The sequence below is a fragment of the Schistocerca nitens genome, chromosome 11, assembly GCF_023898315.1.
Source record: "Schistocerca nitens isolate TAMUIC-IGC-003100 chromosome 11, iqSchNite1.1, whole genome shotgun sequence".
Classification (NCBI taxonomy): domain Eukaryota; kingdom Metazoa; phylum Arthropoda; class Insecta; order Orthoptera; family Acrididae; genus Schistocerca; species Schistocerca nitens.
The window spans coordinates 154,335,832-154,353,886 of record NC_064624.1 but is presented as its reverse complement, the minus strand read 5'-3'; the positions used below and the strand labels follow the sequence as shown (position 1 = coordinate 154,353,886).

General features: G+C 40.7%; 1 protein-coding gene across 5 annotated transcripts in view; it reads left to right on the top strand.

Moving 5' to 3' along the window:
- The first annotated feature begins 223 nt into the window (after nucleotides 1–223).
- Nucleotides 224–18,055, top strand: part of LOC126212812 (uncharacterized) — an 83,187-nt gene continuing 65,355 nt past the window's right edge. The window contains exons 1-2 of one of the 5 annotated variants that reach the window (XM_049940222.1): nucleotides 224–332; nucleotides 10,107–10,762. In XM_049940222.1, the coding sequence (XP_049796179.1) occupies nucleotides 10,115–10,762 (648 nt within the window). In that variant the 5' untranslated portion in view covers nucleotides 224–332; nucleotides 10,107–10,114. Of the gene's footprint in view, nucleotides 901–1,135; nucleotides 1,251–10,106; nucleotides 10,763–18,055 lie in introns of those variants that run through there. The other 4 variants (XM_049940220.1, XM_049940221.1, XM_049940219.1 and 1 more) reach the window with 4 other exon arrangements.

The following is an 18,055-nucleotide window of genomic DNA, read 5'->3' as shown; positions in this document are numbered from 1 at the left end:
ATGTAGATGTGGATCCAGTATACGGCTGTCTTTCGTGACATTATAAAATTATATCTTTGTTTTAACTTTTGGTTACAATAAAGAAAGGACCAATAAGTTATTTGTACTCCAATCTACAGTATTTCGCTCCAACATAATTAAAGACATCAATTTTCGAATCGAGTAAGACTTCGAGAAGATCGTCGAGATTTACCATAGAATATAGATCTAGTTTCTGATCGCCTTTGAAATGACAAGATGTCAGAGGCGAAATGGATTGGAATCTTTGGCCAAATTTAGGAGGGAAGTCAAATGGGGATTGTTGTGAAGTGCCGCAAGTGTAATTGTAGAAAGTGAGTGAGAGAGTTACCGTTGTGGGATGTTGACAAATCGATGTTTTTTATGGTATTGCGATCTGTGATATGTTATAAAATACCACGCGTTCTAGTACGCAGAAAACAAGATAAATCCACACGGGCGAGTATAATTGTAATTTGTGATTAGCGTCTTATCAGTGTTCGGTAGTGAAAGTTTCATAATTTTAATTATAGATCCACTTTTTGTCTGCGTTTCAGTGTGGTGGATATGAATGTAATATATGCCAATAACTTGAATCGCTTGTGAACCTCTGTGTTTATTTTACCCTTTTGCATAGTAATACGAATAGAACTGTTCCGTTCATAACCACGGTATGCTTGTGTTGCCCACTTTCTATTTATGTTTTTTGAACCCACCCTCAAACGCGTTGCCAAATGTACGTTAGTGTTAGATTAGGTTGGAAGGTGATCATTTGTGACATGGGGACGCCAACGATTGTAATCAAGTAATGATTGTGAATGTCAAGTATCTGTTGTGGGGACAAACATTAACTGGTGCATTCCATTTATTAGTCCATCTGCGTCGAAGCTGTTTGAGTTACAGGTAATGACGTTAATGTAAACGTGCAAGTATAGGTTATAGTATATCTGCAGTTTGAAACCCGTACTCGTTCCCTTCTAAATCATGAAGGAAATTTTTTGCGTCCTTGTATTTCTAAATTTCAGTTTTCTACTGTGGATAGTGATGTCGTACTGAACAAATTTATAGTATTTTTGGGTAAGATTGTCAGCGGTAATTCTGTTTGGTGGATTGTTAATGTTGAGTGCATAGGAATGTACTGAAAAGTATTGCCTCCCGTTGGTACTAGTTGCCAAGTCCTTGGTGACATTGTTGGTATTTATTGTGGATGTAGAGTGGAGTCCTGTTAAAAAGTGCTCCACTTTCGTAGAGCGGTACGTATAGGCCATAATGTGACTGTTTTATTTCGTTCATAGTTGTAGAACGCCTGAATCGGTGCTTCAGTAGTGGATCATTTTGTGCTTATGGCTGCACATGTGGACGCGTTTGGAGCGATACATTTAGAATAAGTCACATAAATTTTAATGTCGAGAATGGATGACACCCTGAACTTACAATTGAAGAAGCCACAATCACAAACGTGTCATGTACATAGTGGTAATTGGATTACCAGTATGCCTCTTTGTTACAGGTGTGACAAATGCACATTACTTTGCCAATTCAGTGTTAAACTGTGAAAATGTAGGTAGTATATGAAGTTTGTAATACACTAGAAACTTCACACATCTTGTATAAATAATACAGGAACTGCATTTTTCAGAATAAAAGACATTACATCATTATAACCCTGTTGGTGTGACAGCACACTAAAATTGAATAGTTAGTGAACTATTTGTTTTATACTAACGTAAGAAATATAATATTCATGCATTTAAAATGTTGTGATATCTTGCTGACCACAATTCTGGCACATCATATTATTTCCCCACCTTAGTCATCGCTGTGACATAGGCTCTCCAGTATAAAACTTATCAGATTGTTGGAGATGCCTTGATAAACGAATGTTGAAGATTGTCACTTTTTGGCATTTTTTTTGTTCCGGTGGATGAAATTGACATGAATACTTCAATGTTTTGTATGGAGACCCTGAATTGCTTGTATAGTCTCCCATAGTTTAGAGGCGGCATAAATAAGTGCTGTTACAGTTGTGACTCCTTGACTGTTTGTTTGCACACAGAAGTTAATGTGTACATATGTTAAACTATCATCTCATTCTGTACAGATGAAACATATTATTCAAAATGTGGAGGCTTCCAAGTCACTTCGCATGTCTTGCACAGTTCAGCTGCATGAAGGTGCTGGAAGAGATTATTTTATATTGTTCCAATACAATTATAAAATTTGTTTGAATTTATCTTCGAAACGAGTTACAATGTAGATGTAATCAGTATACTTTAGTTAACACATCTTACATAAGTCATAATATACTGCTGTTAGTATGGCACAAAGCTAGTGACAAACATTTACATCACTACATTTACATCACTTGCTTTACAGAAGTATTGTCACAATTGGTACAGACAAATGTGGTAGGGGAAGCTGCAGTTGTTGATCCACCTGCCTTATACTTACGAACCCTTTGTTTTCTTAGGACCTGATGAAATTTGGTTACATTCTATTAGCAGAGGCCTCTCTAGAATGCTTCTGATAGTATTAAGCATACCACTGAATTTCTGTATGGTGAAGTGTTATGTGTTCAACCTCAGCTAATTCATAGTTGACAGGGTACAGAAGCCATAATTGACATCAATACTTATAGAAAGCACATTGATTTAACTAGCACAACACTCATGTTTTATGAGCAAATCTGTAAGGAATGTTGTAAGCATTAGTACAGTGTTAAGTATTATGATCTTTTCCTCTCATTAACTTTTTTTTTTTTTTTTTTTTTAAAAAAAAGCGCCTTAGTTTAAGTTAGTGAAATTTCAAAAGAAAGTAGTCAGAACAATTTTAACAATTTTATTCGAACACCAAAGAGAACCATGCACACCACTATTTAAGAAGCCAAATATATTATCCCTTTCATGCCAATGTTGTTGTTGTGGTCTTCAGTCCTGAGACTGGTTTGATGCAGCTCTCCATGCTACTCTATCCTGTGCAAGCTTCATCATCTCCCAGTACCTACTGCAACCTACATCCTTCTGAATCTGCTTAGTGTATTCATCTCTTGGTCTCGCTCTACGATTTTTACCCTCCACGCTGCCATCCAATACTACATTGGTGATCCCTTGATGCCTCAGAACATGTCCTACCAACCGATCCCTTCTTCTGGTCAGGTTGTGCCACAAACTTCTCTTCTCCCCAATCCTATTCGATACTTCCTCATTAGTTATGTGATCTACCCATCTAATCTTCAACATTCTTCTGTAGCACCACATTTCGAAAGCTTCTATTCTCTTCTTGTCCAAACTATTTATCGTCCATGTTTCACTTCCATACATGGCTACACTCCATACAAATACTTTCAGAAAAGACTTCCTGACACTTAAATCTATGTTCGATGTTAACAAATTTCTCTTCTTCAGAAACGCTTTACTTGCCATTGCCAGTCTACATTTTATATCCTCTCTACTTCGACCATCATCAGTTATTTTGCCCCCCCCCCAAATAGCAAAACTCCTTTACTACTTTAAGTGTCTCATTTCCTAATCTAATTCCCTCAGCATCACCCGACTTAATTCGACTACATTCCATTATCCTTGTTTTGCTTTTGTTGATGTTCATCTTATATCCTCCTTTCAAGACGCTATCCATTCTGTTCAACTGCTCTTCCAAGTCCTTTGCTGTCTCTGACAGAATTAAAATGTCATCTAAATAATTACTATTAAAAACAGTCTTGATCACGATTTCTTTAACAAGGTGACCGGTTTCGACCACTACTGTGGTCATCTTCAGACCATTGAGTAGGAACCTCTTTCTGTGATTCTCCAACAGAAAGAGGTTCCTACTCAATGGTCTGAAGATGACCACAGTAGTGGTCGAAACCGGTCACCTTGTTAAATAAATCGTGATCAAGACTGTCTTTAGTAGTAATTATTTATAAGACATTGATCACTGCTGTTCCCATAATGCATTCAAAAGTAAAATGTCATCGGCGAACCTCAAAGTTTTTATTTCTTCTCCATGGATTTTAATACCTACTCCGAATTTTTCTTTTGTTTCCTTTACTGCTTGCTCAATATACAGATTGAATAACATCGGGAAGAGGCTACAACCCTGTCTCACTCCCTTCCCAACAACTGCTTCCCTTTCCTGTCCCTCGACTCTTATAACTGCCATCTGGTTTCTGTACAAATTGTAAATAGCCTGTCGCTCCCTGTATTTTACCCCTGCCACCTTCAGAATCTGAAAGAGAGTATTCCAGTCAACATTGTCAAAAGCTTTCTCTAAGTCAACAAATGCAAGAAACGTAGGTTTGCCTTTCCTTAATCTTTCTTCTAAGATAAGTCGTAAGGTCAGTATTGCCTCACGTGTTCCAGTATTTCTACGGAATCCAAACTGATCTTCCCCGAGGTCGACTTCTACCAGTTTTTCCATTTGCCTGTAAAGAATTCGTGTTAGTATTTTGCAGCTGTGGCTTATTAAACTGACTGTTCGGTAATTTTCACATCTGTCAACACCTGCTATCTTTGGGATTGGAATTATTATATTCTTGTTGAAGTCTGAGGGTATTTCGCCTGTTTCATACATCTTGCTCACCAGATGGTAGAGTTTTGTCAGGATTGGCTCTCCCAAGGCCGTCAGTAGTTCCAATGGAATGTTGTTACTCCCACGGTCTTTTTTCGACTCGGGTCTTTCAGTGCTCTGTCAAACTCTTTGCGCAGTATCGTATCTCCCATTTCATCTTCATCTACATCCTCTTCCATTTCCATAATATTGTCCTAAAGTACATCGCCCTTGTATAGACCCTCTATATACTCCTTCCACCTTTCTGCTTTCCCTTCTTTGCTTAGAACTGGGTTTCCATCTGAGCTCTTGATGTTCATACAAGTGGTTATCTTATCTCCAAAGGTCTCTTTAATTTTCCTGTAAGCAGTATCTACCTTACCCCTAGTGAGATAAGCCTCTACACCCTTACATTTTTCCTCTAGCCATCCCTGCTTAGCCATTTTGCACTTCTTGTCGATCTCATTTTTGAGACGTTTGTATTCCTTTTTGCCTGCTTCATTTACTGCGTTTTTATATTTTCTCCTTTCATCAATTAAATTCAATATTTCTTCTGTTACCCAAGGATTTCTACTAGCCCTCGTCTTTTTACCTACTTGATCCTCTGCTGCCTTCACTACTTCATCCCTCAAAGCTACCCATTCTTCTTCTACTGTATTTCTTTCCCCAATTCCTGTAAATTGTTCCCTTATGCTCTCCCTGAAACTCTCTACAACCTCTGGTTCTTTCAGTTTATCCAGGTCCCATCTACTTAGCTTCCCACCTTTTTGCAGTTTCTTCAGTTTTAATCTACAGGTCATAACCAATAGATTGTGGTTAGAGTCCACATCTGCCCCTGGAAATGTCTTACAATTTAAAACCTGGTTCCTAAATCTCTGTCTTACCATTATACAGGGCTATTACAAATGATTGAAGCGATTTCATAAATTCACTCTAGCTCCATTCATTGACATATGGTCACGACACACTACAGATATGAAGAAAAACTCATAAAGTTTTGTTCGGCTGAAGCCGCACTTCAGGTTTCTGCCGCCAGAGCGCTCGAGAGTGCAGTGAGACAAAATGGCAACAGAAATCGAGAAAGCGTATATCTTGCTTGAAATGCACTCACATCAGTCACTTCAGGACGAAGTTCAACAAAGATCCACCAACTGCTAACTCCATTCGGCGATGGTATGCGCAGTTTAAAGCTTCTGGATGCCTCTGTAAGGGGAAAACCGATGGATTGGTCGTGGTGGAGATCATGATCAGCAATTCATGTCATGGCCTCCACGCTCTCCCGACTTAACCCCATGTGATTTCTTTCTGTGGGGTTATGTGAAAGATTCAGTGTTTAAACCTCCTCCACCAAGAAACGTGCCAGAACTGCGAGCTCGCATCAACGATGCTTTCGAATTCATTGATGGGGACATGCTGCGCTGAGTGTGGGAGGAACTTGATTATCGGCTTGATGTCTGCCGAATCACTAAAGGGGCACATATCGAACATTTGTGAATGTCTAAAAAAACGTTTTGAGTTTTTGTATGTGTGTGCAAAGCGTTGTGAAAATATCTCAAATAATAAAGTTATTGTAGAGCTGTGAAATCGCTTCAATCATTTGTAATAACCATGTATAATCTATCTGATACCTTTTAGTATCTCCAGGGTTCTTCCATGTATACAACCTTCTTTCATGATTCTTAAACCAGGTGTTAGCTATGATTAAGTTATGCTCTGTGCAAAATTCTACCAGACGGCTTCCTCTTTCATTTCTCTCCCCCAATCCATATTCACCCACTATATTTCCTTCTCTCCCTTTTCCTACTCTCGAATTCCAGTCACCCATGACTATTAAATTTTCGTCACCCTTCACTATCTGAATAATTTCTTTTATCTCATCATACATTTCTTCAATTTCTTCGTCATCTGCAGAGCTAGTTGGCATATAAACTTGTACTACTGTAGTAGGCATGGGCTTTGTGTCTATCTTGGCCACAATAATGCGTTCACTATGCTGTTTGTAGTATCTTACCCGCATTCCTATTTTCCTATTCATTATTAAACCTACTCCTTCGTTACCCCTATTTGATTTTGTGTTTATAACCCTGTAGTCACCTGACCAGAAGTCTTGTTCCTCCTGCCACCGAACTTCACTAATTCCCACTATATCTAACTTTAACCTATCCATTTCCCTTTTTACATTTTCTAACCTACCTGCCCGATTAAGTGATCTGACATTCCACGCTGCGATCCGTAGAACGCCAGTTTTCTTTCTCCTGATAATGACATCCTCTTGAGTAGTCCCCGCCCGGAGATCTGAATGGGGGACTATCTTACCTCCGGAATATTTTACCCAAGAGGACGTCATCATCATTTAATCATTTTGATTTACTTTTGTTTACTAGGACAAGTCAGATTCCAAAAATTTTCATGCCAATACATACTAGAAATACATTTCACTAAGGAAAGCATTAACAAACTTCAGAGGTATGGATCACCACCTCATGACAAAAGTTGAAAAACCTCTTTAAGACTAATTCACCCATCCAACAAACTTATACAATTATGGTGTTAAATGTATGGGAATAGAATTATGCTATCACCTTGCGACATCAATAAAAGGAATTTGGGAAGTGAAAAAATTTAAAATGCATGTAAAATCTCTGAATAAAATACTGTTTTTACGCCATCCAGGAATTTTTGGAATCTGACTTGTCCTAGTAAACAAAAGTATATCAAAACAGTCATCACTTAAGATATTTTCAAGCGTGTCTTTATGCCTTCTGTAGAAATTAAAGTAAACAAGTTAGAAACTGTTACTATTTGAGCATGTGTCATTTTGTCCACTCCTGCAGCACATAAGATGATAAACTACATGAGGTTGGAGATTACAACCTTTGCTATCCAGGTAAAAATAACACAATCAGCATTATAGTGTTAATGCCTACTGTTTTAAAGAGCTCTTAGCTAATTTTTTTTGAAAATGCTGTTTGATATTCCTCGTGTAGGCTATTTGTTGTAATATGCATTTTTGTATTGACTTAACGCATCAATTGTACAAGTTACTGTACTGATTTTATCCACAGGACTAATAATAGAAATAGTAAATAATAATATAATAATAAATAGAAAGATTGTCATATGATCACATGAGATCCTTTTTTTCTTATACTCATGTGCCATGATTATTCTTGATGTTGACTTTGTCTCCATAGACTGAAATCTTGAGGCCGAAGACTTAAGTTCAAACTTCTCTCGAATACACCGAATAAAGATAGGGGGCCTATATCTTTTTTATGAAATGTTATATGTTAACTCAAACAGTGAAAAATCTGTGATGGAATAATGACACTGTTATGAAAAGGATAGAGAGCTGTTGCTGGCAGCCAGATGCAATGGTCATGTATGTGGTAGAGCTGCTTTTGTGTGAATGAGTGTGTATGTTGTCTATTTCAGAAGGCGGCCTTCTGTCTGAAAGCTAACATGTTTGTTAGTCTTTTCGTTGTGCCTGTCTGCGACTCAACATCACTGTATAAGGCGAGTAGCACTGTATCCTTTTCATAATATTGTGTGTATTAATTCGAAATAACTCGGGGAAACACTCACTGTAATACATTTCTGTCATTAAATAGAACATCAAAGACACTGAGCTGTTCTCGTGATTTCATCCTTTTATCAACACCAGTCTCACCAGTGTCCGGAGTGCTATGTATCTCCGGGAAAGGGCCTACCTCCATGGAGCTACTGCTGACCCAGCAAGTGATGACCTGTGATAAACTATTATCGGATGCCCTGTCTTGTAGAAATGCAGTGTCCAGCCTCCCCGTTTCACGTACACACAAATGAATTTTCGAACAATATGCGTGTTCACATTTATTAGCCACTTGACGAAATTTGTATGTGCAGGTGATGATCGTAGTTTGTCATCAACAGATACAGGTAGTAACTTATTGCTTGAAACTTGCCCACGAAAGGCAAAGGTCCCGAGTTAGAGTCTCAGTCCGGCACACAGTTTTAATGTGCCAGGAAGTTTCATATCGGCGCACACTCCGCTGCAGAGTGAAAATTTCATTCTGGAACTTATTGCTTGTGTGAAGTGGTTACTTACACTTCAATGGGACTATGTTTGGAATTTTATTAATTCTCACTTTGTTCATTCCAGAGGCACTCCTCTTTCTTTTAAGGGTGTAAAAAGTTCAAAAATTACTGGAGTCTGCTACTCAAAGTTAGTCAGAACATATACTGGTGCCATATAGTGGCATTTAATGATTACCAGCCATAAACAATGTTTTCTTAGATCTGTGCTGAACTTGTTGCCAAATGACAAACTGCCTATTGGCTTCTGTCTCGGGTTCTTCGGCCGACGTTCATCTAATGATTTTTCTGACATTTTGCCAGCACGAGTGGCTGGCATTGTCAAAGCTTCACCCTCCATTGCCAGTGGTGAACTGGAGCCGAGCTAGCGGCCGCAGACTGTATGTACCTGGCGTGCCAACGTCCGAGGGCTTCTCCGCGGTCATTTCTGGTGCGGTTCTCCTCTTGTACCTGCGACGGTCGTTCGCTGCAATACGGGAAGCCAGGATCCGTTTATCTTAAGGCTTTCCTCTTTCTTGTTCAAACTGTTCGCGTTTTTTTGTATTTCTACAGCTTCTCTGAACAAGTGCGTGTGATAGTGCTTCTCTACAGCCAGAACTTCCGTGTTGGCGAATTTTATTACGTGGTCGGTCTCATTCAGTGCACTGGAAATGACCGCGGAGAAGCTCTCGGACGTTGGCACACGAGCTCGGCTCCAGTTCACCACCGGCAATGGAGGGTGAAGCTTTGATAATGCCAGCCACTCGTGCTGGCGAAATGTCAGAAAAATCATTAGATGAACGTCGGCCGAAGAACCCGAGACAGAAGTCAATAGGCAGTTTGTCAACAAGTGGCCACGAAAGCCTTAACAATTTTGTTGCCAAATGTTTCACACTAGATGTGATTGTGACGTAACAGTTCCAAAAGTGCTTTTTGTGTTCATAAAATAGAAATATTTCTTCTATTTGTGCTTAACAGAAATGAGCTACTGCTATAGTAATTTAATTCTTTTTGAACACTATTGAAAGATGGTTTTTTTTTAGAAAATCATCTGTGTTGACTGGAGCTTTCAGGTTCTTTTTTCTTTTAAACACGAAACGTGATGTGCCATTAGACGGGTTCAGGAAGCTTTCTCAACATCTGAGTGACAGTGTGTCACTACACACCCTTTGATGGTCTGTATGTCATCGGTTTGAAATTATAAATGAACATGCCGAGGCCACCTCTATACCTATTGTAGTGTAATATAATAAAATTTTCAAATCTCACATTTCGAATTTCAGTTAAGGCTCTTTTGTAAAGAAAATGTAATAAAAAGGTCAAAAATAGTATACATTCCAAAATATGTGTCCTTCGACTTTCGCAGGATATTCCCATTAAAATACTGATCTTCATCTTGGCTCGGTACATGCAATATTTCAGACATGCGTGTTAAAAAATTGGTTGTAATGATTTTTTGGAGAAACAGTTTTAGTAACATTACTCCCGAATGAAACATTTTTCTGTTTTAGATACCAGTATGTATTCAGATGTCGAGGACATCGAAGTGGAGGACACCTCGACAATCCTCGCGAGGAGACAGAGGGAAGATGAGCTTTCTGCCAGGATGCAGGAGCTGATCGCTAATTTTGACAAATATTTGGAGGAAAAAGAAAAGCGCGTCACCGAAGACGATAAAAAGGAAGTGGATTCGCTGGTGGAGAGTATCTGCAAGAGTGGGCCGAGTGACATTCAGGAGAGCTGCACAATCGATGCCGCCTCGTGGAAGCCACCGGAAGAGGTCGTGTGCGCGCGAGACTGTTTCCGCGTCTTCTCTGCGGACACCCTGTCGCTGTCGTGCTTCCCGGAGGTGGGGGCGGCGCGCTGCAAGTACTGCGAGCATCTGACCAGCCCGGGCACATGGCAGCAGGTCTTACCACACGTCGAGGTCTTCGCCCAGCAGACCCACGTGCACCGATGTGCTGTCGCAGACACCTTCCCCAAGTTCCTCTTCTACCAGATGTCGGTCTGCGACGACGCGGTCGCTGTCAGGCGCTTTTACCATGCCCTGTGTGCGTGCCGATTTGAGCCACCCTTGATGCTGGACGATATTTTGACGGTGTTCTACAACTGGGGGTTCAATAAGAATCTAGTGGATTACAGTTTTGAAACCAACACAGATGTGCAGGTTAGTTATTTTCATATTCTGTACGTGATAGTTGCAACCTCTCTAAAATGACTCGGGATTACAATTCCAATTGTAAAGATCGTGCTCTCTTGTAAGATGTAATCAGTTTTTTAAAATTTATTGCTACTTTGCATTGTAGGCCTACCCATAAATTGTCCGTGCCGTGCCTTTTTTTCTGTTCCAATATGTATGTACGCCCAAGTTTCCAATAGCACAACTACGCTTGTGTGTTTCTCTGTGCATACTTACCTAGAAATGGGGGCTGTGCTTGCACATTCCTTCCCACCTTTGTTTCAGTAGGACTCTTTGTGCTTTTTCAGCAGATGACTGGCAGGTGGGGCCTGTGTGTGTTTCATTGTGTAATGTGTTAAGGTTATGTCGAGAGGCAATTTATGTGTGTTGGTACCTGTTGACTCAAAAGGAAGCCCGTTTAACTTGGTAGATGCTTACAGACAAAAAACAGCCACATGGAATGCAGTTACCAGAGATGATTTGTATAAAAATTTGGGATATGATGCTCTGGGTATCAGTTGTCAGGTAGAAGGCTCCAATCATAAAAAGTTACTGTAAGTTTCAAAATGCAAAAAAGGAATGAGAAGCCAGAAATTTATGAAAAGTGTGTATGACAACTGTGGATGAATATTTGAGCTTTGGTGGCTTAACAACACATGTCTGAAGAAAAGAAATGATAGGGTCTGTGTTGCTCCGCAACAAACTATTGGAAATTTAAATGAAAGATACGAAATTGGAGAACAGAACCTTGGTTCTAATGGGTTTTGGCACCTAAGCAATTCCTAAATATAATATTTCATGATTAAAGTGGAGTAAACATTTTTTTATGAAATAAAATACAAATGAGACACTGAAAGTTAATTTAGCTTCACATAACGAGTAAGACTCTTTGTTAAATATTTCTCAGTTTCAGAAATAATCACTAAAATGCTTTGTTTTGAAATTTGAAATAAATGGTACTAGCTAATGAAAAATTGCCAGACTTAATGCTACAGCTTCCGCAGCTGAAAGACTAAAATCTTGATGTGACTACCTCATGAAATTTGCAAACAAAATATAGTTACTTTTTATTTCTTGTACCTCTGTTATTTAGCTACTTCTTGACCCACACTAGCTTTTGCAAAAAAAAAATCCCCCCCCCCCATCTTAGCAGACCCAGCAGAAACTCCCAAGAAAAGAAGGGGATCCACAGTAGACGGCTTGGGTAATGAGGCAGTGTATGTACATGGGAATGTACATGTGTTCTTTCCACAACTTTTTGTGCCTGTCCTTCCATTCCCAGGTATCTGTGATTGCACATGAGGAAAGTGACCTTGTGTGGACATACCATTAAGTTATGTAAGTTTGCAGGCTTTCGTGGCTGTTGTCACTGAAGTTAAAATGTTCTGGGTTATGAGGCCGCATCATGTTTCATCTAAAATGATCGTTGTTTCGACCCCTCTGCTGGGATCTTCCTCAGGATCTTCTGGTGTCCACTACTGTGTTCTAGCAGTAGTGGACACCAGAAGATCCTGAGGAAGATCCCAGTAGAGGGGTCGAAACAGCGATCATTTTAGAAGGAACACGACACAGCTTAATAACCCAGAAGATTTTAACTTCAATAGTGTTGTTAACAAGTTCCTTTAACTGACAGGAAAAATAGTTTTATAGCTGGTAATGATTCATTAAAATATTGATACTTTTCTTTACTTATTGATGGTGTCCATTGTTGTTAAGTGATAGGACATTGTTCTCGTTTGCTGCTAACGTTCTAGGCTTGTAGCTTTTTGGACTGCAGTGCATTTATTCATACACAAATCTCTTACATTCTGAAATAATACTTAACACACACGATTCTGTAATTTTCCACACTTATTCATTAAACAAATTAAGCCAAGAGTGCACAAAAACTGGGCAGATACTGTTACCATGCAGCCACAGCTGCGGACATTGATGTAATCTTTTAATTAGAAGAATAAGGCTTACTTCTTTGTTGAAACTTGATTGTATGAATAGTAGTTTTACCTTCCCTTTAAATATGAAGATCAGAAGTTTGCAGAGTGAACTGTTAATCATACTTATAACCTTGTCACAGATGGGACAGCGAATGGATATAGCATTGAACATTGAACCAACATTTTACAAGAATCTGTGAACTTTGCACTTACTTTCTTTTGAAAAAACTAAATTCACACTATTGAAGCAATTTTCTGTGATGAAACATCAATAAAAGCAAAGGTACCTATAAAAGTAGCAGTTAAAACAGTCACGGATGGGATGAGGACTTGGTATGGGTGGGACTAACGCAATGTAGAATCTGGTTTTGTAAGTTAAAATTAATTTTATTATATTGACTTATATATGTAGATGGATGTGTGTGTGGATATGTGTGTGTGCGAGTGTATACCTGTCCTTTTTTCCCCCTAAGGTAAGTCTTTCCGCTCCCGGGATTGGAATGACTCCTTACCCTCTCCCTTAAAACCCACATCCTTTCGTCTTTCCCTCTCCTTCCCTCTTTCCTGATGAGGCAACAGTTTGTTGCGAAAGCTTGAATTTTGTGTGTATATTTGTGTTTGTTTGCGTGTCTATCGACCTGCCAGCGCTTTTGTTTGGTAAGTCTCATCATCTTTCTTTTTAGATATATTTTTTCCACGTGGAATGTTTCCCTCTGTTATATTCATATCATTAATTTGAACCCAACAATGACGTTTGTTATTGTCACTGTTAAATTTCGAAGTCTTTTCTGTCGTCTTATTTCCTCCTTCTGTTTTTGCCAGTAGTTTCCCTTTGTATTCACCTTCTGCTTTTTACCGTAATCCACTATACAATTTTATCCCGCCGATATATACTCAACAATACGTAATAATACGTAACCCACTTCCAAACCATAACCAAAAAAATTTTTTCTTCCGCTACTGCTATAAAATCCACCGTTTCTAGTTCACAAACAGTTCCTTTCAGCTATTAAACAACCTTTTCGGCTAGTTTTAATAACTTTTGCTTTATTTCGATTTCCGTTTCTTCACATCACCGATCATTTTTAGCCGCTTCCCACAGGTTTTAACGTTATTATTTCTCCACCAGACAATTGTTAGCCTCATTTCCATAATCTGCCACCACCATACCACTACTTTTAATACATCCTCACGTAGTTTTTTCAAAATTTTCCCGAATTTCTCCACCCTTTAACGTGTTTTGGCGGCAACACAACCACCTAACCTTTATGCACATAGTTTTCTACCTACACTATTTCACCACAGGATCAACATAACCCAGCTCCAACCAACCCCTTTTCGCCTCTTTTCACACCAGATCTCCATTTGCTTTCTACTTCACCTTTATCTCTCCCCACATATTTTTATATTCATTTTCATTTCAGCCTCACGTTACACTTTCGACCTTCTAGTACCATGTCACCCACACAACACCCCCACAACGACCCCATTAAGTTTTATTTACATTCCCTCCGCAGACATGCCTTCGCCCTAGCCAAATTACGCTCCCATATTCTATTTTCTCAGGCTTGTCTGACATTTGGCATTACCCCCAAAGGCCTCACACTTAAAGTTCCCATCTCTGGCTGCAACCCTTCCTTCCATCAGTCCCTATACCAGTTCCAAACTGAACAATCCATTGCCCTCACCCACCTAATCCTTCACCTACACATCAACTCAGCCCATGAACACACCCGTCAACTCCTATCCTTAATAAAAGTCCTTAATCTTTCCTCTCCCACATCCACACCGGCTGTTCAGAGCATCCTCCTACAGGCCAACCGTAAATTAGAACAGCATGCCACCCTCCACCTCAAAAAACTATCCAATCTCCTGGTTTCCCACCTCCGGAAAGGCAACTCACTCACCCTTCACAACCTTTCCAGCAAACCTCAACCACCTCTCATTGCACACAAACCCAGTCTCTCCCATCTACTCAATCTCCCACTTCCAGCTCCACTCCCTCCAAAACCTCAAAATTCCTTTCAACACAATCTGGAACCACAACACCCTAATTCAGTAGTTAACCTTTCCTCCAAACCTCTCTCCCAATCCGAAACCTCTGTCCTATCCAAAGGCCTCACCTTCAGCCCCACTCCCAGATTCAACCAAACAGCCCTCGTCAAAGATTTACTGTCTTACACCCGTACTCTCTGCTGGAAATATCACTTTGCCACGAAGAAAAATGATCCTAATCCTACTCCTAATGATCCAACTCCCCAAGACACCATCCAAATTGAACCCTGCCTGGAACAGTTCCGTCCTCCGTCACAGCGGGACCCACCTCCTCTTCCTCAAAATCACCCTCTCCAAACCTTCCAGGAATTTCTGACTTCCAGCCTTGCATCTCAATCCTTCTTAAAAAACCTTAATCCTACACCCAACATCACCACTGCTGAAGCCCAGGCTATCCATGATCTGAAGGCTGACCGATCCATCGTCATTCTTCCGGCGGACAAGGGTTCCACGACCGTGGTACTTGATCGTCGGGAGTATGTGGCTGAGGGACTGCGTCAGCTTTCAGACAACACCACATACAAAGTTTGCCAAGGTAACCCCATTCCCGATGTCCAGGCGGAGCTTAAAGGAATCCTCAGAACCTTAGGCCCCCTGCAAAACCTTTCACCTGACTCCATCAACCTCCTGACCCCACCGACACCCCGCACCCCAACCTTCTACCTTCTTCCTAAAATCCACAAACCCAATCATCCCGGCCGCCCCATTGTAGCTGGTTACCAAGCCCCCACAGAACGTATCTCTGCCTACGTAGATCAACACCTTCAACCCATTACATGCAGTCTCCCATCCTTCATCAAAGACACCAACCACTTCCTTGAACGCCTGGAATCCTTACCCAATCTGTTACCCCCGGAAACCATCCTTGTAACCATTGATGCCACTTCCTTATACACAAATATTCCGCACGTCCAGGGCCTCGCTGCGATGGAGCATTTCCTTTCACGCCGATCACCTGCCACCCTACCTAAAACCTCTTTCCTCATTACCTTAGCCAGCTTCATCCTGACCCACAACTTCTTCACTTTTGAAGGCCAGACATACCAACAATTAAAGGGAACAGCCATGGGTACCAGGATGGCCCCCCTCGTACGCCAACCTATTCATGGGTCGCTTAGAGGAAGCCTTCTTGGTTACCCAGGTCTGCCAACCCAAAGTTTGGTACAGATTTATTGATGACATCTTCATGATCTGGACTCACAGTGAAGAAGAACTCCAGAATTTCCTCTCCAACCTCAACTCCTTTGGTTCCATCAGATTCACCTGGTCCTACTCCAAATCCCATGCCACTTTCCTTGACATTGACCTCCACCTGTCCAATGGCCAACTTCACACGTCCGTCCACATCAAACCCACCAACAAGCAACAGTACCTCCATTATGACAGCTGCCACCCATTCCACATCAAACGGTCCCTTCCCTACAGCCTAGGTCTTCGTGGCAAACGAATCTGCTCCAGTCCGGAATCCCTGAAACATTACACCAACAACCTGACAACAGCTTTCGCATCCCGCAACTACCCTCCCGGCCTGGTACAGAAGCAAATAACCAGAGCCACTTCCTCATCCCCTCAAACCCAGAATCCCCCACAGAAGAACCACAAAAGTGCCCCACTTGTGACAGGATACTTTCCGGGACTGGACCAGACTCTGAATGTGGCTCTCCAGCAGGGATACGACTTCCTCAAATCCTGCCCTGAAATGAGATCCATCCTTCATGAAATCCTCCCCACTCCGCCAAGAGTGTCTTTCCGCCGTCCACCTAACCTTCGTAACCTGTTAGTTCATCCCTATGAAATCCCCAAACCACCTTCCCTACCCTCTGGCTCCTATCCTTGTAACCGCCCCCGGTGCAAAACCTGTCCCATGCACCCTCCCACCACCACCTACTCCAGTCCTGTAACCCGGAAGGTGTACACGATCAAAGGCAGAGCCACGTGTGAAAGCACCCACGTGATTTACCAACTGACCTGCCTACACTGTGATGCATTCTATGTGGGAATGACCAGCAACAAACTGTCCATTTGCATGAATGGACACAGGCAGACAGTGTTTGTTGGTAATGAGGATCACCCTGTGGCTAAACATGCCTCGGTGCACAGCCAGCACATCTTGGCACAGTGTTACACCGTCCGGGTTATCTGGATACTTCCCACCAACACCAACCTATCTGAACTCCGGAGATGGGAACTTGCCCTTCAGTATATCCTCTCTTCTCGTTATCCGCCAGGCCTCAATCTCTGCTAATTTCCAGTTGCCGCCACTCATACCTCACCTGTCTCTCAACAACTTCTTTGCCTCTACTCTTCCACCTCGACTGACATCTCTGCCCAAACTCTTTGTCTTTAAATATGTCTGCTTGTGTCTGTATGTGTGGATGGATATGTGAGTGTGTGCGAGTGTATACCTGTCCGTCTTTCCCCCTAAGGTAAGTCTTTCCGCTCCCGGGATTGGAATGACTCCTTACCCTCTCCCTTAAAACCCACATCCTTTCGTCTTTCCCTCTCCTTCCCTCTTTCCTGATGAGGCAACAGTTTGTTGCGAAAGCTTGAATTTTGTGTGTATATTTGTGTGTCTATCGACCTGCCAGCGCTTTTGTTTGGTAAGTCTCATCATCTTTCTTTTTAGATATATTTTTTCCACGTGGAATGTTTCCCTCTGTTATATATATATATATATATATATATATATATATATATATATATATATATATATATATAAAATGCAGTTCATATTCAAATAACCTTGTAGGGAAGCTTTGTTACCTATGGATAAGATAAATTTCATTACAGTAGTTATGAGTACCTAATTATTTTAAAAAAGATGCAGAGTACTTCTCATCCACTTTCAGAAATGTCTAAATTCTGATTTTCTTAATGAGGGAGCTGTGCATTTGCTACATGCCTGTAATTGGCCGATTTCTTTCTTGCAGTTCTAAATTCCAAGAAAATAAATGTTCTTTTTGACAGCTGTTTCTGACCCTTTAACTTCGCTTTCTGCCTGCAGAGCTGTGAAATATGACAGTTCATAACTCATCTTTTGTATAGATGAGAGAATCTACACTGGTTGTACGTTGAAAATTCTGATTTCAATATGTGGATATTCTTATTCAAAAATATTTATATCTTTTGTTACTGGTATATTCATGTTACACTTCTGTTTAGCCAAAGAAACATCTTTGCTGAGGGACTGAAGACATTTACATGATCCTATTTCAGAGTCACAGGTATCTGATTCGTCTTTAGTCAGTACAGTTTTTTGTTTAAGCCTGTACTTCCGTCATCTTTCGTCTTC